The sequence below is a fragment of the Staurois parvus genome, unplaced genomic scaffold, assembly GCF_062004578.1.
Source record: "Staurois parvus isolate SC_StPar_1 unplaced genomic scaffold, SC_StPar_1.0 ptg003296l, whole genome shotgun sequence".
In the NCBI taxonomy this organism is placed as follows: Eukaryota; Metazoa; Chordata; class Amphibia; order Anura; family Ranidae; genus Staurois; species Staurois parvus.
In genome coordinates, this window is record NW_028321092.1 from 48120 (window position 1) to 70349 (window position 22230).

Below are 22230 nucleotides of genomic sequence, written 5' to 3' on the forward strand. Positions count from 1 at the left end.
GCCGCCCCCCCCATGCATGTTACTGAGAGCCATCCGCCGCCCCCATGCATGTTACTGAGAGCCATCCGCCGCCCCCATGCATGTTACCGAGAGCCATCCGCCGCCCCCATGCATGTTACCGAGAGCCATCCGCCGCCCCCATGCATGTTACCGAGAGCCATCCGCCGCCCCCATGCATGTTACCGAGAGCCATCCGCCGCCCCCATTCATGTTACCGAGAGCCATCCGCCGCCCCCATGCATGTTACCGAGAGCCATCCGCCGCCCCCATGCATGTTACCGAGAGCCATCCGCAGCCCCCATGCATGTTACCGAGAGCCATCCGCAGCCCCCATGCATGTTACCGAGAGCCATCCGCCGCCCCCATGCATGTTACCGAGAGCCATCCGCCGCCCCCATGCATGTTACCGAGAGCCATCCGCCGCCCCCATGCATGTTACTGAGTGCCATCCGCCGCCCCCCATACGTGTTTCCGAGAGCAGTCCACTGCCCCCATTTGTATTACTGAGCCATCTGCCACCCCCACACATGTTACTGAGAGCCATCCACCCCCCAACGTATGTTATTAAGAGCCATTCGTTGCCCCATTGGTGTTATTGAGAGCCATCCGTCGCCCCCCATATGTTATTAGGAGCAATCATCCGCCCCCATATATGTTATTGAGAGCCATCCTCCTCCCTCAGTGGTGTTATTGAGAGCCATCTGCCGCCCCCCATGTATATTAGGAGCCATCCATTGCCCCCACTGGTGTAATTGAGAGCCATCCATTGCCCCCACTGGTGTAATTGAGAGCCATCCACCACCCCCCTGTATATTAGGAGTCATCCGCCGCCCCCATTGGTGTTGAGAGCCATCCGCCGCCCCCCTGTATATTAGGAGTCATCTGTCACCCCCACTGGTGTAATTGAGAGCCATCCAGCGCCCCCCTGTATATTAGGAGTCATCCGCCGCCCCCCTTGTATATTAGGAGTCATCCGCCGCCGCCGCCCCCCCTGTATATTAGGAGCCATCCACCGCCCCCCCTGTATATTAGGAGTCATCCGCCGCCCCCCCCCTGTATATTAGGAGTCATCCGCCGCCCCCCCCCCCCGTATATTAGGAGCCATCCGCCGCCCCCCCCCCCCGTATATTAGGAGCCATCCGCCGCCCCCCCTGTATATTAGGAGTCATCCGCCGCCCCCATTACATCTCTAACACTGAAAACAGCCCATAATAAAAACAGGATCACAACACAAAATCCTGGAGACGGATCAGCTGGTGACGAAGACGCAATTCCTACAGATAAAAGATCTTCTCCATGGACAGGTCACATGCGTCGCTAGCAAGATACACAAATGGAAAAAAGCTTTACATTGACCAAAGCAGAGACAAGTTATTGCTATATCTGGAAAAACAAATTCTAGAAAACACACGGGAATACGGAACCATCTATGTGTAGCAATCTTTCCTCCGTAGCCACCAGCGGTTTTAGATTGAGGTATTTGTTCAATTGAAAGGACGGGGAGAAGGAAAAACGAGGAAGCTTTAAATAGAAGGCCGACTATGAAGGGCACCGGGGGTCTTGTGAAAGGCATTTTTTTTTTTTTGCAGTGTGAATGTGGGACTTTGTAGAAAGAACCGGATGCATTTATTTTTAGACCTGTCATGGTTTATCAGATTCATCCACGAGGGCCTGAGAGAGCAAGAAGAGGGTTCTTTTATAGGCAAACAATGCCAGACCCTGAATGGTCTTCAGATCACGGCTGACTGAACGTGGAAAATATTGTCTTGTGGCGGATTTAAGTGACTGCTGCCTTCAAGAGCACAATACGTGGGACCTGCGCTTCGGACGATTGAAGCCAAATGCACATCAACGTACAGAACTAAAACCATCACTTCCCAAAGCCAACGTGTCGCCAGATGTCATCACTGAATGACTGCACCCATCAAAATTTGTCCGGCATGCTCAGGTCTATGGCATGGCCACCGACACAAACCTGTGCATGCCAACGACTGTGGACTTTAGGAGCAGACTTTAAAACCACCACTTTTAGATTCCCTACCCAACCCAATAAACCACCACTTTTAGATCCCCTACCCAACCCAATAAACCACCACTTTTAGATCCCCTACCCAACCCAATAAACCAAATACATTTTTACTTTTTCACTATTCAGATGCTGCTTGGCAAACAGAAAAGAGCTCCAAAGAAGCTTTTCCAAGATCATCATGGAAGGAGGAGCCAACTCACTTTGCCTCCAAGGTTAAAGTGCACTATCCCTTTCCATTTCATGGACATCCTCCATGGAGGGACTAGAAAAACTGCACCAACTCTTTCCATTTCATGGATATCATCCATGGAATTATCAAAGAAACCATCAACCCCTTCCATTTCATGGACATACTCCATGGAGTTACCAAACACCAACCCTTTCCATTTCATGGACATCTTCCATGGAGGGACTAGAAAAAATGCACCAACTATTTCCATTTCATGGATCTCATCCATGGAATTATCAAAGAAACCATCAACCCCTTCCATTTCATGGACATACTCCATGGAGTTACCAAACACCAACCCTTTCCATTTCATGGACATCCTCCATGGAGGGACTAGAAAAACTGCACCAACTCTTTCCATTTCATGGATCTCATCCATGGAATTATCAGAGTTGGGGTAGAGCTTCTACACAACACTTGAGTTTTAAGAGGAAAGACTTTGGTGGAGTGCCAAGCAGGATTTCCAGAGGATTAGATTAAACCTAGAAGTGGGGGAGGGAGATTGGAACCCGATGAAATTTGTGGATACCTACTTTTAGGCAGGAAGCTCAAGTCATGTTGAATCTACATGGTTCAGATTGCAAAGGCCTAGTGGCTACTTCACCAGAAAAATTATCGAAAGATATTAGGTTCATCCTAAAAATTGGTCTACGATGCTCATGTTGGAAAAGGATCTACAGACTGCCGAGCAACAGTACAGGATACAAATACGTGACAACAATGCATTCCTGTACACACTGATGAAAACTGCCATCGACACAGACAAGATTTCCACTATTTAGCTGGTTACAAAGATACAACACTTATTGATGCCAAGACAAGTCGAGTGGAGCCATGCTGCACAGCAAGTCCACTTTGGTTGATGTAGACTAATGGACATCAGACTCTAAGCAGTCTTTCTGGATACTTGTTGCTAGATAGCACGGGTTAACATTCAGGTGGAAGGAGATGACTGGTTGGACTTCTTGATGCAGAAAAAGCAGTTCCTGTACTAGCTTCCTTGCTGCCATACGAGTTCCATCTTGTTTCAGCAACTTGAAGGAACATTACTGGTGCTTCTAGGTTTAGGAAAACTCCAGACAGTAATCTCTAATGACAATAAAGCAAACACTTCTTCGAGACTCCGTGCTTTTGATCACATCGAAGGCTGGATTCTTCCACAAAAGGTTAAAAGAAAAAATTTAAAAAAAGTCTCACAGGTGCATTTTTGAATTTGTCATCAAGAATATTCTTCTGTAACAAATTGCTAGTCGAGCCATGGATCGACCTCACTTCCAAATGACAAAGTATTTGTTATATCTCCAGCGGCAGAGTTACTGCTCCTTGTTCTCTTTCTGTGTTGGGTCGCAGCTGGATTCCTTTTCCTCCTCCACCAGAAACTCCTCAGGTGGCCATCGCAGCTCCCCGCTCTCTACATCTCCCTCTGTGGGCTCCACCACAATGGAGGGGAGTCTGTCCTTGAGTTTGCAGCAGCGTTCAAAGTCTGAAGGATCTGGGAAGATCTGAAAAAAGGAGAAAACAAAAAGATATGAGTGCCAAGACCTCAATGTTCATCGGTAATTCCCAAGAACTCCCCGCTAACCCCACCTCTACAAAATAAGTCAACCTAGTGGATGGATCATCAGGTGACCCACTTCTGTTCCAAGACTTAGAAAACCATCACCACTTAGGAGGTCGAATGATGCAACATTGTCAAAGAAACCGCCCAACATTTTAAGTGCTTTGCACATGCCTGACATACACTGGAGACTAGAAAGGTCCAAACATGTAACAAGTTGTTATACTACTATACATATAAATACGGCCATTGCTGGTCTGCTACTATAAAACTAGCGCCTGGGCCATCATATTTACACTTGCTTCAATGTTCTAAACCACCCAGAAAAAATACAGAACTCTGAGGTTCCATCTTCCTTTGCTGTGTGCTTGCTCCAGGTATGTGAAAGCATGAAGCCAGAGGCAGCAAACATGTTCAGGTTATCAGAAGCAACCCTAAGGTCTCATTACCATTACTGGAGAACGGTTGCTGGCTGATGACCATGAAACCAAGGTCTGAAAATTCAACCTTCCTTCTCCCAGGTGAAAGACTTCCAAGGCAGAGGAGGCCAGGAGCCACCTCCGAACCTGCACCATAATGGCAGCTCATTGACCATGGAATGTTCCCTTCAAAACAGATCTTTTCATAATCCCATGTCAGTTTCTGGTAGAGCCTGCACCCTCATAATTCAATGCAACCTCCATGCTCTTGATTGGTGAACCATACTTCTGGGTAAAAAGAAAGTTGTCACTTAGCGGGCAGTTTGCCCCAGTTAGCTTACATTGCCAAAACATCTGAGTGTGCAGGAAGCCTTCATTCCAGACAGAACACAAGCTGGCCTGCTTTAAGGGCCCCATGTGTTGACAGAGTGGAACCTGGTGAACATGGGGCCATTGGGAGGCTGGAGAAGGGGTACTGATGTTTCTTGGCCATTGTTCTTTGTTCTAAGAACATTGGCTCCATGCACAGATCTTGGCTCAGACTGCTAGTGACGAATGTCAAATCTAGAAATATCTCTGGGGCTACCAACCAATGGGATACGAATAGTGACAAGCTGAGCCAAACCTTTTCTGCCGCCCTCATTGGAACTCCCTTTGTCCAATAGAAGATAAATAGAAGATTCAGTACTGCGAACTGCAGGAAACACACAAGTATGGAGGAGCACGGAGCATGCCCCGGCACGGAGCCAATCGGCACGGAGGAGCATGCCCCGGCACGGAGCCAATCGGCACGGAGGAGCATGCCCCGGCACGGAGCCAATCGGCACGGAGGAGCATGCCCCGGCACGGAGCCAATCGGCACGGAGGAGCATGCCCCGGCACGGAGCCAATCGGCACGGAGGAGCATGCCCCGGCACGGAGCCAATCGGCACGGAGGAGCATGCCCCGGCACGGAGCCAATCGGCACGGAGGAGCATGCCCCGGCACGGAGCCAATCGGCACGGAGGAGCATGCCCCGGAGGAGAGCACAGCTTCACTATAGAACAGACAAGTTGGTGAATGGTTCACCTGCCCACCCTTGGTACATATTCTACAAGTCATTGTTCTACCGTCACAAAACATCTCAGTAAACCTCAATCATCTACAAAGTCGAAGGCACTTCTGGTGAATAGATGACATTTCCACCATATAAGGTCCCAGGTTTGCAGAAGCCGTGGATCTTCGCTGACAATGTGGTGGAAAGTGTGAGTCAGCAGTTTGTGAAAGGTCAGGTGAGGCAGCTAATAAGGAAATGGACGAGCTATTTTCCACAACCTCATGACTTAAGATGGCAAAAACTGAACGGAGCATAGAGCGCGGGGGTGGGGGGGGGAGGCGCCAGGAGGGCAGAGCGCGGGGGGGCCGGCGCCAGGAGGGCAGAGCGCGGGGGGGCCGGCGCCAGGAGGGCAGAGCGCGGGGGGGCCGGCGCCAGGAGGGCAGAGCGCGGGGGGGCCGGCGCCAGGAGGGCAGAGCGCGGGGGGGCCGGCGCCAGGAGGGCAGAGCGCGGGGGGGCCGGCGCCAGGAGGGCAGAGCGCGGGGGGGCCGGCGCCAGGAGGGCAGAGCGCGGGGGGGCCGGCGCCAGGAGGGCAGAGCGCGGGGGGGCCGGCGCCAGGAGGGCAGAGCGCGGGGGGGCCGGCGCCAGGAGGGCAGAGCGCGGGGGGGCCGGCGCCAGGAGGGCAGAGCGCGGGGGGGCCGGCGCCAGGAGGGCAGAGCGCGGGGGGGCCGGCGCCAGGAGGGCAGAGCGCGGGGGGGCCGGCGCCAGGAGGGCAGAGCGCGGGGGGGCCGGCGCCAGGAGGGCAGAGCGCGGGGGGGCCGGCGCCAGGAGGGCAGAGCGCGGGGGGGCCGGCGCCAGGAGGGCAGAGCGCGGGGGGGCCGGCGCCAGGAGGGCAGAGCGCGGGGGGGCCGGCGCCAGGAGGGCAGAGCGCGGGGGGGCCGGCGCCAGGAGGGCAGAGCGCGGGGGGGCCGGCGCCAGGAGGGCAGAGCGCGGGGGGGCCGGCGCCAGGAGGGCAGAGCGCGGGGGGGCCGGCGCCAGGAGGGCAGAGCGCGGGGGGGCCGGCGCCAGGAGGGCAGAGCACACATGCTGGAGGACACAAGTGGTAGAACAGAGGAATTTATGGAGCATAGAAGGCACCTGACCGCCAGGAGCACAGAAGCTGCAGGACAGGGAGGGAACGCTTGGCCCTTGGCCCTCGGCAGCACCAAGACTTTGTATAGACATGTTACTATGGCATTGCTAGAGCTTCAGGTTGCGGAAAGGTTGGAGCTTGCAGAGGTAACAGAGGAGGAATCCAGCTCTACATTTGAATAATAGGACTACAAGGACATGTCAGGGCAAAATAAATATTCCTACAACATGGGAACATCAGCACATCTGCTGGACTACAGAACTCCACCCATCTACCATTCCACAGGCATTGATCTTTTCCAGCACAATGATGCTGCTGCCGCCTGGATTCCCAACAACACACTGGGGGAGATTTACTAAAACTGGATCACTTAGACTCTGTATGGCGGCCAATCAGCTTCCAACTCCAGCTTGTTAAGCTCGGACAATAAAACCCGGAAGCTGATTGGCTTCTATGCAGAGCTGCACCAGATTTTGCGTTCTTCAGGTTTAAGAACCCCCACCATGTACAAGGAAAGGACTCTTGGGCGAGGTAGTTCTGGGGGTGTGCCTGCGGCAATATGAACGGACCCCCCAGCGGTTGTCTCTGGAAGACTAACAAGATATAGGAAGCAATCAGGACTGTGCACTACAGGAACCAGGTAAATGGTGCTGGGACTGGCTCAGAGTGGGAAGTGCTGGGGGTAAATATAGGCAACGCCCAGACATTACCAGTCTCTCCAGGCCTATAGCAGATGTGTGCCATACCAAACCCAATGGTGCCAAGGGGGCAGCAAGGACCCAAAACCAGTTGAGTGTAGGTAGGCTTCTTCAATGGGATGAATGGACTTGGTATCTATGGACACCTCCAATTACTAACCCAACATCTCCCATCCCCCACCTGGGAGCAGCAGATAAATGATTGGTCACCTGCTAGTATGTCAATGCTGACAGACCAACAACTATGGGACCTGTGAAGACCCGACAGTCAACAGTCCTAATCCGATGGCCAAGGTGCCCATTCACCTCCATCATATGGAGGCCAACCAACATTGGAGGGACGAGGATTTACCGAGCTGTAGACTACAATGGGCATCCTTCATGGGCCACCATCCCCCCACAAAGGACATTGTCATCTGAAAAACTTGGATTCCATTCCGAGATTAGAAGACGTCAACCTGTCACCGACCGGTCAAGACGTGCCGAAAGATTGACTTAAGGAATCATGAAGCCCATCCTGTGCCGGAATGTAACGACGTCTCATAATGGAGGCTTTTCAGCACTCCGGAGTACAATGCCCCCCCAGGGCCGCTGTCTATGGCCAATCTTACACCCCCCCCACCTCCATGCTGGTGCAGAACAGTCTACGTACCCCAGCAGACCACAGGGAGGACGGCATGAATAGATGGAAAGCCAAAACTTTAGACTTGTAGGAAACGTTTGGAAACCTCCAGATCATTTCTTGTCCATCATGAGCCAGTTGATGCCTACCAATTCTGGGATGTCTCCCAGCTCCTGAGTGTACATAGCATGGCCCGAGCCTCAAAGCCATTTACTGCTGCTAAAGCTCAATGTATTCCTTGCTTTAAGATAAAAATGTTCTCTATTACCCCTCCCCTCCCCCCCATTCCTTGTTTGGAAGGGAAGTGGGGAGACCAGATTGGCGCTGCGCACCGCTGCATCTCTCCTCCCCTCTGCACACAGCACGCCAGCCATTGGCTCCTGCTGCTGTCAATCAAATGCAGTCAGGAGGAAGCAGGGTGGGGCTAAGTCACGCTGTGCAAGCAAATGGAGTGTGGCTCCATAGACCGTTCGGGAGCGAGCAGACACCGCGTGCCTCCAGAGCAAACAGCTTGCTATGGGGACACAAAAGGAGCCAAGATCACTGGCGGGGACCCAAGAAAAGCATCGGAGCTGCTCTGTGCAACACCACTGCACAGAGCAGGTAAACATATCTCAATTTTTTTTTTTTTTAAACTTTGGTAACATTGTAACTGCCCCCCCCCGACCGTCATGGCACACGTTAACACAGGCCACATTACTGTACATTGTCATGTGACCAACCGCTGCGTCTGGCCGATAAATCCGCCAAACAAAACCCATTCAAGCGCACAGGAACGCATCACAACTGTGGGCACCGCAGTGTGGACTGACAACTCATGAGGCCCCCGGGCAATAGGGGATCATGGGGCCCCTGTGTCCTTGCCCAAACTCAAAAAAGCCTATGAAAAAGGTACCAGGGGCATCTCATGGGGCCCCCTACTGACCCCAGGCCATCGGGCAGTGCCCGAGTTTCCAAATGGTCAGTCCACCCCTGGTGGTAACCTATCCAAGTCACCTGTCAAATGCCCCTGAAAAGCAATCCACCCGAGATTTTTAGGGGAGTGCTAAACACAGCCGCATGTCTAAAAGCAGCAGCTTAGATGGAACCCCCCCCCCCCATCCAGTATCTAGGTCAGCAAATGTAAAGTCGAACTCTTTTTGCCCCGAGAAGGGAAGGGTTAAAGCCGTCAGGCTGTATTTGGTGTGTCCTGTTTGTGGAGATTTCACTTCCTTTGCCAAACATTCAACAGGAAGTGAAAGAAAATCAACGTGCAGAGGAGATTCCCCTTTAAGATGCCAGAACAAGGGTCCCCATGGAGGGATTCCTTCTCTCCAGTTTTGGTGACAACTCAAATGTTTCTGCTCCAGTGACACCGGTCACCAGAACACGAAAGGTAAACCAGTCCACCGGAACCATTAAAACCGGACGGGGGTCCAAACCCATCTCTAGCTAAATTTATGTAACCGAGAGAACAAAAATGTTGGGTGTACCAGACCTTCCATGGAGGTGTTCAGACCCTCACTATGGAGAAGCACCCTAGGGACTGGACTACAGAACTCCTCCCACTCATTTCCAATCAAGGAAACAATGTAACTGATCAGTCAGAACAAAGCACAGGAAGTGATGGTCTCACTGGATTCCTGGCAGGATCGGCAGTTATTTGCAGAGAACGCTTTCTATGGGACGTTTATCAGATCAGATTGGAGGCATTGATTGTCGGGGTTTCCATAAGCCGAGCTGTGACCGGTTCTCTTCACCATATCCGCCTCCTTCAGATCTGTGAGATTTATCGGTGAACGTTGTCTTCTTGGACAATTTATCTCAGCAGCTTCCACTTATCAGAGCTCCGATGTCTTGTCGGAGGTCACGCTGCATGCAGCCAATTCAGATAAAAGTCATTTATAAACCCATGAAAGCCGCTGAAGTGAGCGCTCTGGATTCTTCAACGGCGGCTGCCTCGGGGCCCGCACGCCCAACTAAGCCTCAACAATACGAGAAATGGACGGAAAGACCGCCACTCCATTCATAACACTCCGGGAAGGGCGGCTGCTGAGGAACGGGTGAGAAGAGCACGGGGGTGGGGGGAGAGGAGCCCTCAGATTAAAGCCATGGCCTATCCAGTGAAGGCAGCCATATTGTGATGGGACCCACAGACATCGAACTGGAACCAAAACCCCCATATCGACCAATCACATTTTCACTTTCAGTCTCTGGGGAGAAAACCACAGTAGTTTGCCGAGAACGATTCATGATGAAGCCTCAGCTATGGGCTTCCTGTTTCTCCATTTCCGTTACTCAGTGAGGCGAAGAGAGTTAAGTCAGAATTTCCTCTGAAAGCCAATGAGAAGCACTAAACACGCTCATCATATTAAATCTATTTCCAGGGACAAGGACGCGGAATTGCGTGTGATGGGCTTAGCCTGGCTTAGCAGCAGAGGATCACCGGGCTATATACAGCCACGTCGTGTGAGCCGAATATAAACCAGGCTAAGGACTCATCCCACCCCCTGCGCTCAGGGCACACGATTCAATGAGCAGGCCAATAAAGGGGCACGAGGGAGCTGCACACCCAAAACATGGCAGTACAGGTTATAAAGTACAAAATGGAGAAAGGACAGGTTCACTTTAACAACCACCTCCTCCTATGGTTATATTGGGTCAGAACCACCAGCTAGCCAAGAACTTCTATGGTAATATCAGGTCAGAACTATGCAAAGTCTTCTCCAATGGTCACATCAGGCTGAAACCAACAAGATCTCTTCCTAGGGTCACATCAGATCTGAGTCACCAACTATCCAAGATCTGCTCTTAGGGGCACATCAGGCCAGAACTATGCAAGGTCTTCTCCAATGGTCACATCAGGCCAGACCTCCAGAACTATGCAAGGTCTTCTGCCATGGTCACATCAGGCCAGAACTATGCAAGGTCTTCTCCAATGGTCACATCAGGCTGAAACCAACTATACAAGATCTCTTCCTAGGGTCACATCAGACCTGAGCCACCAACTATCCAAGATCTGCTCTTAGGGGCACATCAGGCCAGAACTATGCAAAGTCTTCTCCAATGGTCACATCAGGCCAGAACTCCAGAACTATGCAAAGTCTTCTCCAATGGTCACATCAGGCCAGAACTATGCAAGGTCTTCTCCCATGGTCACATCAGGCTGAAACCATCAACTATACAAGAACTCTTGCTAGGGTCATATCAGGCCTGAGTCCCCAGTTAGCCAAGATCTTACTATGGACACATCAGGCCAGAACCACCAACTATCCAGAATCTCTCCCTGGGGTCACATCAGGCCAAGACAACGATACAAGGTCTGTTCCTATGGTTATATTGGGCCAGAACCACCAGCTATACGAGGTCTGTTCCTAGGATCACATCAGGTTGAAAAGATATTTTTGTGGTCATGGGTTGAATCAGCAACTATCAGATCTCTTCTTATAGTCATATCAGGATGGAAACACCAGCTATCCAAGATCTCTTCCCATAGTCCTATTAGGTTGCAAACAACTATTCATGATTTCTTCCGATGGTCACTTTAGGTTGGAACCACCAATATCTTTTCCAGGGTAATAACGGGCAGAACAGCCAGCTATCCAAGATCTTCTATGGTCATATCAGATTAGAACCAACAATCCAAGATCATTTCTTTGTCATACCACGTAGAAACCACCAACTACCTGAGATCTTTCAATGGTCATACTGGGCTGAACCCACCAACTATCCAAAACCTCTTCCTATGATCATATTAGGCCAGATCCTCTAACCAAAATCCATCACCACTTTTATCTCAAGAAGCTCAGAACAAGTTAGTTGATGAAAATGAAACCGAATGTTCCCACAAGTGGGACAAATGGTCAGGGAGATCAGGTATATACAGGTTTAACAAGTTTCCAGGGACACATTTTGAAAACCAAAGACAATCCCTTAAAAATCTATAGCAGCTGAAAATTGAGGTGCAGCATGAAGAGGGAGCCTGTTGTCCAAAACTAGGCTTTCCCAACCAAGGAAGGAGGATTAAAAAGGGAATATTTCCAGTCCTCAGAGGCCTAAATCTACAGAGGGACCATTTCTTGTTGCCCAAAGACACCAGACTGTCTACATTCCAAGCCTGTGCTCATGGGTGGATTCTCCCTTTCCAGTATTCCAAAACACATATGGAAGAAAGAAAGGAGAGCAGTACCCCACCACTGAGGGCCAGGGCCACACAGGTCTTGTCACTGCCCATAGCAACCAGGCTATCCCTTTTGGGATTCCAAGTATGGAAGAATTAAAGGGAATATTGGCAGCCCATTGAGGCTTGGGCTCACAGATCGATCTGACCATAGAAAGATTGTTTCAGGCTTTGCAAACATGTCCTTTGTCCATTTGGTCAAGGCGATGGTTCACTTTAGAGGCTGCCCCCCCATTGCCACTCGTGCTTCACCAATGACCCATTAAACCACTAAGAAGCTCATCCACTCCCTCATCATATCACGACTCGACTACTGCAACTCCCTCCTCACCGGCCTGCCTCGCCACAGGCTATCCCCGCTTCAGTCCATCCTGAATACGGCTGGCAGACTCATCCACCTTTCCAACCGCTCCATCTCCGCCACCCCCCTCTGCCAATCCCTCCACTGGCCTCCATTCAGTGTCCTCCACCCCCCTCTGCCAATCCCTCCACTGGCCTCCATTCAGTGTCCTCCACCCCCCTCTGCCAATCCCTCCACTGGCCTCCATTCAGTGTCCTCCACCCCCCTCTGCCAATCCCTCCACTGGCCTCCATTCAGTGTCCTCCACCCCCCTCTGCCAATCCCTCCACTGACCTCCACCCCCCTCTGCCAATCCCTCCACTGACCTCCACCCCCCTCTGCCAATCCCTTCACTGGCCTCCATTCAGTGTCCTCCACCCCTCTCTGCCAATCCCTCCACTGACCTCCATTCAGTGTCCTCCACCCCCCTCTGCCAATCCCTTCACTGGCCTCCATTCAGTGTCCTCCACCCCCCTCTGCCAATCCCTCCACTGACCTCCAATCAGTGTCCTCCACCCCTCTCTGCCAATCCCTCCACTGGCTTCTGATTGCGCAACGGATCAAATTAAAAATCCTAACACTGACATACAAAGCCGTCCACCATACTGCCCCGAACTACATCACCGACCTAATATCCAAAGACTGCCCAACACTCTCCGCTCCTCACAAGACCTCCTTCTCTCTAGTTCCCTGGTCTCCTCCTCCCATGCCCGCCTCCAGGACGTCACCCATCCTCTGGAACTCCCTACCCCAAACCATCAGACTATCACCTACTCTCCTCCCCTTTAGGCGCACCCTGAAAACCCACCTCTTCAGGGAAGCCTACCCCACCCCCTGCTAATTGCCAATCTCCCCCACTCTTCCTAACACTCCATCCCCCACAGCTATCTCCTCCTGTGCCACCATCCCCTCCCTCCTAGATTGTAAGCTCCAAGGATCAGGGCCCTCGATCCCCTCATGTATCACATTGTATTGGTATTGTTCTGTCACATGTTCTGTCCCCCTTTGTAATGTACAGCGCTGAGCCAACTATAAATACTGTATTATAATACCCCTACTGGAGCCAACTATCGGCGCTTTATAAATACTGTATAATAATAATACCCCTACTGGAGCCAACTGCCCGCAGCACCCAGACCCTCCAATCACGGATGAAGGAATTAAGGGAAATATCTGGGTGTGATAAGCAACAACTTCTCACCTTCAAACAGAAATTGTAGCCTTCCTGCCCCCCCCCCCCCCCCGGCACAAGGACAATGGCAGCCCGATCCTGATTGGCCGCTCCATCCACCTCCTCCACCTTCGTTTGTACGGACGCAGCATCTGCGTGTGTTTTATTTACAGATAAATCTGACGTTTTAGCGGCTTAGTCACAGCCGGCTGATCTGCTCCGGCTTACAGCGCTATAAAGTCCATTACACTGCGCACATGACTGCCGAACGTCATCACGTCAACGCGTCAGTCAGCCACCGCCAAATGTAGCATCTGTATAGCAGGAACGCGACGTATGGAATTTTACTGCTCCGTTCCAGAACAACGCACTTCTATTGTCTGCCAGAGACTGAGAAAACAAAGTTCTCCGCAGAAAAATGAAAGGGCGAGCCGTCTTCTCTACCAATCAAAATGGGGAGCTCCCCTTGTTCCCACCACTGTGTCAACATGTCCTCCCTCCACCACAGCTGAACACCCGTAGGCCACTATACCTTCACACCAACCCCCCCCCCCCCACTATGCCTGTGTTACTCTACTGTCACCACCACCGGATCTCCATTCCCAGCACCATGACCCAACCTGCACACTCCCGCTGTCACCCCCCCCCCCCCCCATGTCTGTACATGACTGCATGGTTCCTCACGGATCTCCATCTTCTCCAAACCACCCAACTCTCCCAAAATGCCATCACATTCCACCACCTTCACCACCAGACCAGACCGATCTCTCCACCACAGCCACGTCTGCACACCCATACTACCACAACCACACCTGACCACCACCACCCCCCATATCTGTACATGACTGCATGGTTCCTCACGGATCTCCATCACACCCAACTCTCCCATAATGCCATCACATTCCACCACCAGACCAGACCGATCTCTCCACCACAGCCACGTCTGCACACCCATACTACAACAACCACACCTGACCACCACTGCCCCCCATATCTGTACATGACTGCATGGTTCCTCACGGATCTCCATCACACCCAACTCTCCCATAATGCCGTCACATTCCACCACCTTCACCACCAGACCAGACCGATCTCTCCACCACAGCCACGTCTGCACACCCATACTACAACAACCACACCTGACCACCACCACCCCCATCTGTACATGACTGCATGGTTCCTCACGGATCTCCATCTTCTCCAAATCACCCAACTCTCCCATAATGCCGTCACATTCCACCACCAGACCGATCTCTCCACCACAGCCACGTCTGCACACCCATACTACAACAACCACACCTGACCACCACTGCCCCCCATATCTGTACATGACTGCATGGTTCCTCACGGATCTCCATCACACCCAACTCTCCCATAATGCCGTCACATTCCACCACCTTCACCACCAGACCGATCTCTCCACCACAGCCACATCTGCACACCTATACTACCACAACCACACCTGACCACCACTGCCCCCCATATCTGTACATGACTGCATGGTTCCTCACGGATCTCCATCTTCTCCAAACCACCCAACTCTCCCATAATGCCGTCACATTCCACCACCAGACCGATCTCTCCACCACAGCCACGTCTGCACACCCATACTACCACCACACAAGACCCCCCCCAACGTGACCTTGCCGGCATATCCTACCCGCTGTCACTGCCACATCTGACCCCCTATATCTGTATGACATTTGCATCCTTCCTCCATTGATCTCCAATCTCCCCACCAAGCCTCCCCCACAAGCATGCCTATACATTCCAGCACACATAACCCCCCATCCCCCCACCACACCTGAACCCCCCCACCACACCTATCACTGCATGGTTCCTCGCTGACCTCCACCCTCCCCACCATGCCTACACATTCCAGAACACCTGAACCCTCATCCCCCCACCACACCTGCATGACCATTACCATGTCTACACCCCCCCATTCTATCACCACCACAGAAGACCCCCACAACCATAACCTTGCTTGTACTCCCCCACTGTCACCGAACTCTCATACACCCCCTGCCACACCCATGCATGCACACTCCCCCCCCCATTGTCACCACTGCACTTGACCTTCAGCACCCCCACACCACTGGGCCTGACCCCATAACACCCCCCTCCCCATCGTCGCCCATTCTAGAATACACCCGCCAGTGAAATAGAAGGGAAGCCGTTCTCATCCACCAATCACCATCACAGATTTGGATTTAAAGGCGCAGACCAGTAAATACCAAATCCAAGGACACGGAGCTAAGAAACCTCATCTCCCGCCATTCACCCCGAGCTGCCATCCAATCACACCCTGTACTCCGACTCCTTCATTCCCGGAGACCCCGGACCTGAGGGATCACAGGAATGGGTGTTCCCTGTTCTGGCTCCGCCCTCTCCCTAATGATACAGCATGAGAGGGAGGTTGCACAGAAAGGCATGAGATTACAGTGATCCTGTGTCAGAGAAAACTAAGGGAACCTTAGAAACCAAAAAGGTACTTGGCCCCAGATTGTCACCCCGACTTTGCAGCTCCCATCACTGACCTGGAACCAGCCTGCCCGGGGTTCGGCCAGACACGAGAGATCCGGGGTTCGGCCAGACACATGACAGATCCGGGGTTCGGCCAGACACATGACAGATCCGGGGTTCGGCCAGACACATGACAGATCCGGGGTTCGGCCAGACACATGACAGATCCGGGGTTCGGCCAGACACATGACAGATCCGGGGTTCGGCCAGACACATGACAGATCCGGGGTTCGGCCAGACACATGACAGATCCGGGGTGGTGAGGGATCGGGGGTGACAGCCCTGGAACATCTTCATAAGTCTGCAATGGGAACGCCAATACCAGGTGCATGGTGGGGAGGAGTCTACTCCAAGTCATGACTCAGATGGCGGGGTGGAGGAGAGGCTGGATGGGTCGGTCCATTCAGATCCAGGCAAAGAATGCGTCCACCTAAAGTGCCTGACAACCCCCCCCCCCCCCTAAGCCTGGTCATGGGACAGAGCTGGGGCCACTGTCACTCTGCTGAGCAGACCTTTGGTCCTTCAAGTCAACTGACCAAGGAGGCCAGCGAAGGTCACTCCCTTCCATACACCACCACAGGGGAGCGCCGCCCACCTACCTGATAGGAGTCTTTGCGGGGGCTGAGTCCCATCTCATCCATGGGCTGAGTATTCATTATTACCTCAGTCATCTCAGCTGATCGAAGGTAATCAGTGCTGCAAGAAAGAGAAAATCATAATCAATACAGAACTCCTCCCTCAGTCCCACCCAGTCGTACTGGCCCCTCCCCCTCAGTCCCACCCAGTCGTACTGGCCCCTCCCCCTCAGTCCCACCAAGGTGCCCCAACCCCTCCCCCCAGTCATCTCAGCTGATCGAAGGTAATCAGTGCTGCAAGAAAGAGAAAATCATCAATACAGAACTCCTCCCTCAGTCCCACCAAGGGGTCATGGCCCCTCCCCCAGTCCCACCAAGGTGACTCAGCCCCTCCCCCTCAGTCCCACCAAGGTGAAACTGCTTCCCGAGGCACATCGGGGGGAAAGGACCGACTAGAATGCAAAATTCCAGCCAAAAAAAACGCAGCTCGCTATTTCCAAAGTCGCGTTATCCTGATCAACAATTACAGAAGTTACAATTTCTACAAGTGGAAGGTCGATCGTTTCTACACATTCTGTCCGTGCCACGATTTGCCCCATGGGGGGAGGGGGGGGGGGGGGAGATGCCCCTTCCTGCAGTTCTAACCCTCAGTCTGTTCTAGGAGGAAGACTCGGTGAAGGTGACATTCCAAGAATGGTCTGGATGATGGTCACCGGTATGAATACTGGAGACCTCCACAGCCAGGATGGGTGATGTAGAGTCACTACAACTGATGACCACCCTCCACCCGGACCACCCTCCACCCGGGCCACCAGGACCACCCTCCACCAGGGCCGCCCTCCACCCGGGCCACCAGGGCCGCCCTCCACCCGGGCCACCAGGGCCGCCCTCCACCCGGGCCACCAGGGCCGCCCTCCACCCGGGCCACCAGGGCCGCCCTCCACCCGGGCCACCCACCTCCATAGATCAGAATCAGTGCCCACTCACAGGTTGGAGTATGTGGACAAGAGGTCACTCTGCCTTCCTGGATTGTGTGGGAAAAAGTCCAATGAAAGGGAATGCAAGGGTCCAGAATGTTCTTGGTGAGAGCAGACCAGGAACCCAGCAATACAAGAGACCACCAAGAACATGCTACCATAGTGATCAACCTGCCAGGACCCCAATACTGCAAGAGAAGACCACCAACCACTTCACTCCCGTACTGACCACCTCCCTAACTGGATGTATTCCTGGTCTGGGACCTTGTAACGACGATGACTGAGAAGGGTTGGATGTGAACGGTCCATATACTACGTGGAGCCCTGACTCCGCGCGGACCCGCACCCCGAAGGAGCCCGCACCCCGAAGGAGCCCGCACCCCGAAGGAGCCCGCACCCCGAAGGAGCCCGGACCCCGAAGGAGCCCGGACCCCGAAGGAGCCCGGACCCGCACACTCATACCTAGAGCAAACAAGACACTCAATCTTCAGTGTATGAGGGGACAATGGAGAATCGATCTCATAAAACAAACAATTCCACAAAGGATGATGTAAATGACGAGTGGAAACTATGCGGCTCCACTGTTGTCAGACGCCTTATCAGGACCGTCAGCAAACAGCAAAAACCAACAGCCAATCAAACACCTCCAGCAATGGAGATTCCATGACACCCAGCAGGACTCCCGGTGTATCTTCTAGATCCATCAGACAGGTTCCGGGCAGCAGAGAACCTTCCACAGTTCCGAGTTCTAGAATGCTGACTGTGGGTTCCCGATGATCTAGCGTAGGTCCTGCACATCTGATGCTTCGGCTGTTTTTTTTAGCATGGAAAAAGCTCTTCACCAACCATTCCCTCCCAAAGGAGCTTACAATCTATTGTGCCAACCACAGGACACGTTCAGGAGCAGATTTTGTGGCAAGGAATTAATAAATGTTTCTGGATTGTGTGGGAAAAGTCCATCTAAAGAGAATCCCCGGCACTGAAAGAGACCACCAAGACCTCGCTCCTATAAGGACCACCTTCCTGCCAGGAACCCAATACTGCAAGAGAAAACCAACCGCTTCACTTCCATACTGACCATCTTCCTACCAGGACCCCAGTACTACAAGACCACCACCAGGCACTTCACCCTCATATGGACCACCATCCTGCCAGGAACCCAATACTGCAAGAAGACCACCAAGCACTTCACCCCCATATGGACCACCATCCTGCCAGGAACCCAATACTGCAAGAAGACCACCAAGCACTTCACCCCCATATGGACCACCATCCTGCCAGGAACCCAACACTGCAAGAAGACCACCAAGCACTTCACCCCCATACGGACCATCTTCCTACCAGGACCCCAGTACTACAAGAAGACCACCAGGCACTTCACCCCCATATGGATCACCATCCTGCCAGGAACCCAATACTGCAAGAAGACCACCAGGCACTTCACCCCCATACCAACCACCATCCAACCAGGACTAACACCACAGCACTGCAGGAGACTGCCAAACCGTTCACTTCCATACCGACCATCTTCCTACCAGGACCCCAGTACTACAAGAAGACCACCAAGCACTTCACCCCCATATGAACCACCATCCTGCCAGGAACCCAATACTGCAAGAAGACCACCAGGCACTTCACCCCCATACCAACCACCATCCAACCAGGACTAACACCAGACTGCCAAACCGTTCACTTCCATACCGACCATCTTCCTACCAGGACCCCAGTACTACAAGAAGACCACCAGGCACTTCACCCCCATATGAACCACCATCCTGCCAGGAACCCAATACTGCAAGAAGACCACCAAGCACTGGACAGCACTTCACCCCCATACCAACCACCATCCAACCAGGACTAACGCCATAGCACTGAAGGAGACTGCCAAACCGTTCACTTCCATACTGACCACCTTTCTGCCGGGACCAGGACCCCAACACAAGAGGACCACCATACACTTCGCTACCACAATGATCACCTTGAGAATCACCCTGCAGAAAGCTGCTGTGACCATGAGGGTTACCCCAGGTGAAGAGTGACACTTACATCTCCATTGAAGCCCTACAGGAGAATCTCTGCAATGCAGCACCTATTCATATGGCACCAACATATTCCGGAGCGCTTTCCAACCCATCACTCCCTGGACTCAAAGAAACCCATAAGCCAAGGGCCCCACAGTGCGAAAACAGCATGTTAGAGAGCCAGCCCTACGGGGTCGTCAAAGGTACAGGAGCACCTGGCGGAAGCTCAATAGTAGGGGGAATGTACAAACTCCATGCAGGCAGCTTTCCAGGTGAGAACGGCATGGAGGGCGCTACAAGGCACTGAGGGCCCTACAAGGCACCAACATTAAGCACTTGGCCTCCATTTTTCATAAAGCATATCCTGATTTGTTAGCCTTTCAAGCCCAACTCCACCAATCTCAACCCTTTGATTCCAGTTTGTTGAATGATCAGATATATGGAGGGAAAACTCTGAAATGTCTGGAGGCAGGGCGGAGGAAGGGAGGAGGAAGGGAGGAGGAAGGGAGGAGGAAGGGAGGAGGAAGGGAGGAGGAAGGGAGGAGGCAGGGAGGAGGCAGGGAGGAGGCAGGGAGGAGGCAGGGAGGAGGCAGGGAGGAGGCAGGGAGGAGGCAGGGAGGAGGCAGGGAGGAGGCAGGGAGGAGGAAGGGAGGAGGAAGGGAGGAGGAAGGGCGGAGGAAGGGCGGAGGCGCTGCGCACCCAACGAGGACCATCTGGAGCTGGTTCATGGGAGCTTTCTTTTTAGGACTAGAGATTCAGGAACACAAGGAGGTCATTAGGTTATTCCTGGTACAAGCCCCATAGTCTACATCCTCCAATGATGCCCCATCTGCCTCCGCCCCCCCCCCATCTACCTTTCACCGCCCCCCCCCCGCCCCACCTACGTCCCCCGCCCCATCTATCTCCCCCGCCCCCCCGCCCCATCTACCCCCCCCCCCCCCCATCTACCTCCCCCGCCCCATCTACCTCCCCCGCCCCATCTACCTCCCCCGCCCCATCTACCTCCCCCACTGTCCCAACTGTCTCAGAGTCCTTCCCTCTTGTAGACCCCATAAGAATCCCAATACGGCCCCCGGGGGAGCCCCGATGGAATGAAGTTGAAGACCAAAGAACCTGCAGAGTCCCCCCCATCCCTACACACCACGCTGCATTAGAAGCAACCTGACAATGTGCTGCGACCGCGCAAACAACGACACGCTGCGACCGCGCGCACGACACGCTGCGACCGCGCGACGACACGCTGCGACCGCACACGACACGCTGCGACCGCACACGACACGCTGCGAACCGCACACGACACGCTGCGACCGCACACGACACGCTGCGACCGCACACGACACGCTGCGACCGCACACGACACGCTGCGACCGCACACGACACGCTGCGACCGCACACGACACGCTGCGACCGCACACGACACGCTGCGACCGCACACGACACGCTGCGACCGCACACGACACGCTGCGACCGCACACGACACGCTGCGACCGCACACGACACGCTGCGACCGCACACGACACGCTGCGACCGCACACGACACGCTGCGACCGCACACGACACGCTGCGACCGCACACGACACGCTGCGACCGCACACGACACGCTGCGACCGCACACGACACGCTGCGACCGCACACGACACGCTGCGACCGCACACGACACGCTGCGACCGCACACGACACGCTGCGACCGCACACGACACGCTGCGACCGCACACGACACGCTGCGACCGCACACGACACGCTGCGACCGCACACGACACGCTGCGACCGCACACGACACGCTGCGACCGCACACGACACGCTGCGACCGCACACGACACGCATCCTGCAAACAACTGCAGCCAGGAGATGGTACATGAGTGCGGCATACCGGGGGCAGGACGAGTCTGTAGAGATCTCAGTACTCCCAATCCGATGACTTCTCTTTAGGACGGGCAGCTCCAGAGCCGAGATATCACTTCCCACTTCCTGGGATCATCGGCGCCAGAAAGCCTCAGAGGAAGCAGCAAGCGCTCAGTGAAAGGCAGGCAAAAGTGATCCATCAATACAGTTTGTGAATGAAGATCAGCAGAGGATTCCAATTGCCATTCAAGCTTCACAGAAGAATGACATCATCCGCCCGGAGCCAATGCAGAGGAGCCGGAGCCCGTCCTCACCGCCTCATCCCCCCCCCCACCGCACCATCCCCCCCCCACCGCACCATCCCACCGATAGACCTACAAGGAGGCAGTACATCATGACAGATGAGCCAGGCTGCTATATACCCCCCTTTTCTACACCCCCCTTCCTATATACCCCCCTATTCTACACCCCCCTTCCTATATACCCCCCTATTCTACACCCCCCTTCCTATATACCCCCTATTCTACACCCCCCTTCCTATATACCCCCCTTTTTCTACACCCCCTCCTATACACCCCCTCCTATACACCCCCCCTTTTCTACACCCCCCCTTTTCTACACCCCCTCCTATACACCCCCCCCCCCGTGTATATATACTGCAGCCATCACACCTCTCGGCTCCATTCACAGATCGGATTGTACATTACAGATACAGAACACAACGATCCCATCCACAGCAGATAAGACACCCCGAAAGTACCGCCCCCCCTCCCCCCGAGAGATCCGCAGGGACCCCACATTCCAGGCAATTTAGATTTACTGTGACCCCCACAATGAATGCAAGACCCCAATTGCATACTACACCTCAAAAACTGCACAACCCCCCACCACTGCATCAC

General features: G+C 53.6%; 1 protein-coding gene across 1 annotated transcript; it reads right to left on the minus strand.

Moving 5' to 3' along the window:
- Window positions 1–1138: 1138 nt before the first annotated feature.
- Window positions 1139–21560, minus strand: LBH (LBH regulator of Wnt signaling pathway). Its single transcript, XM_089667497.1, has 3 exons — window positions 21360–21560; window positions 16516–16612; window positions 1139–3760 (listed from the first exon to the last, which is right to left on the minus strand). Exons 2-3 carry the CDS (start codon window positions 16585–16587, stop codon window positions 3572–3574), a joined length of 261 nt encoding a protein of 86 aa, XP_089523623.1. The 5' UTR covers window positions 16588–16612; window positions 21360–21560; the 3' UTR covers window positions 1139–3571.
- Between the last annotated feature and the right edge of the window lie 670 nt (window positions 21561–22230).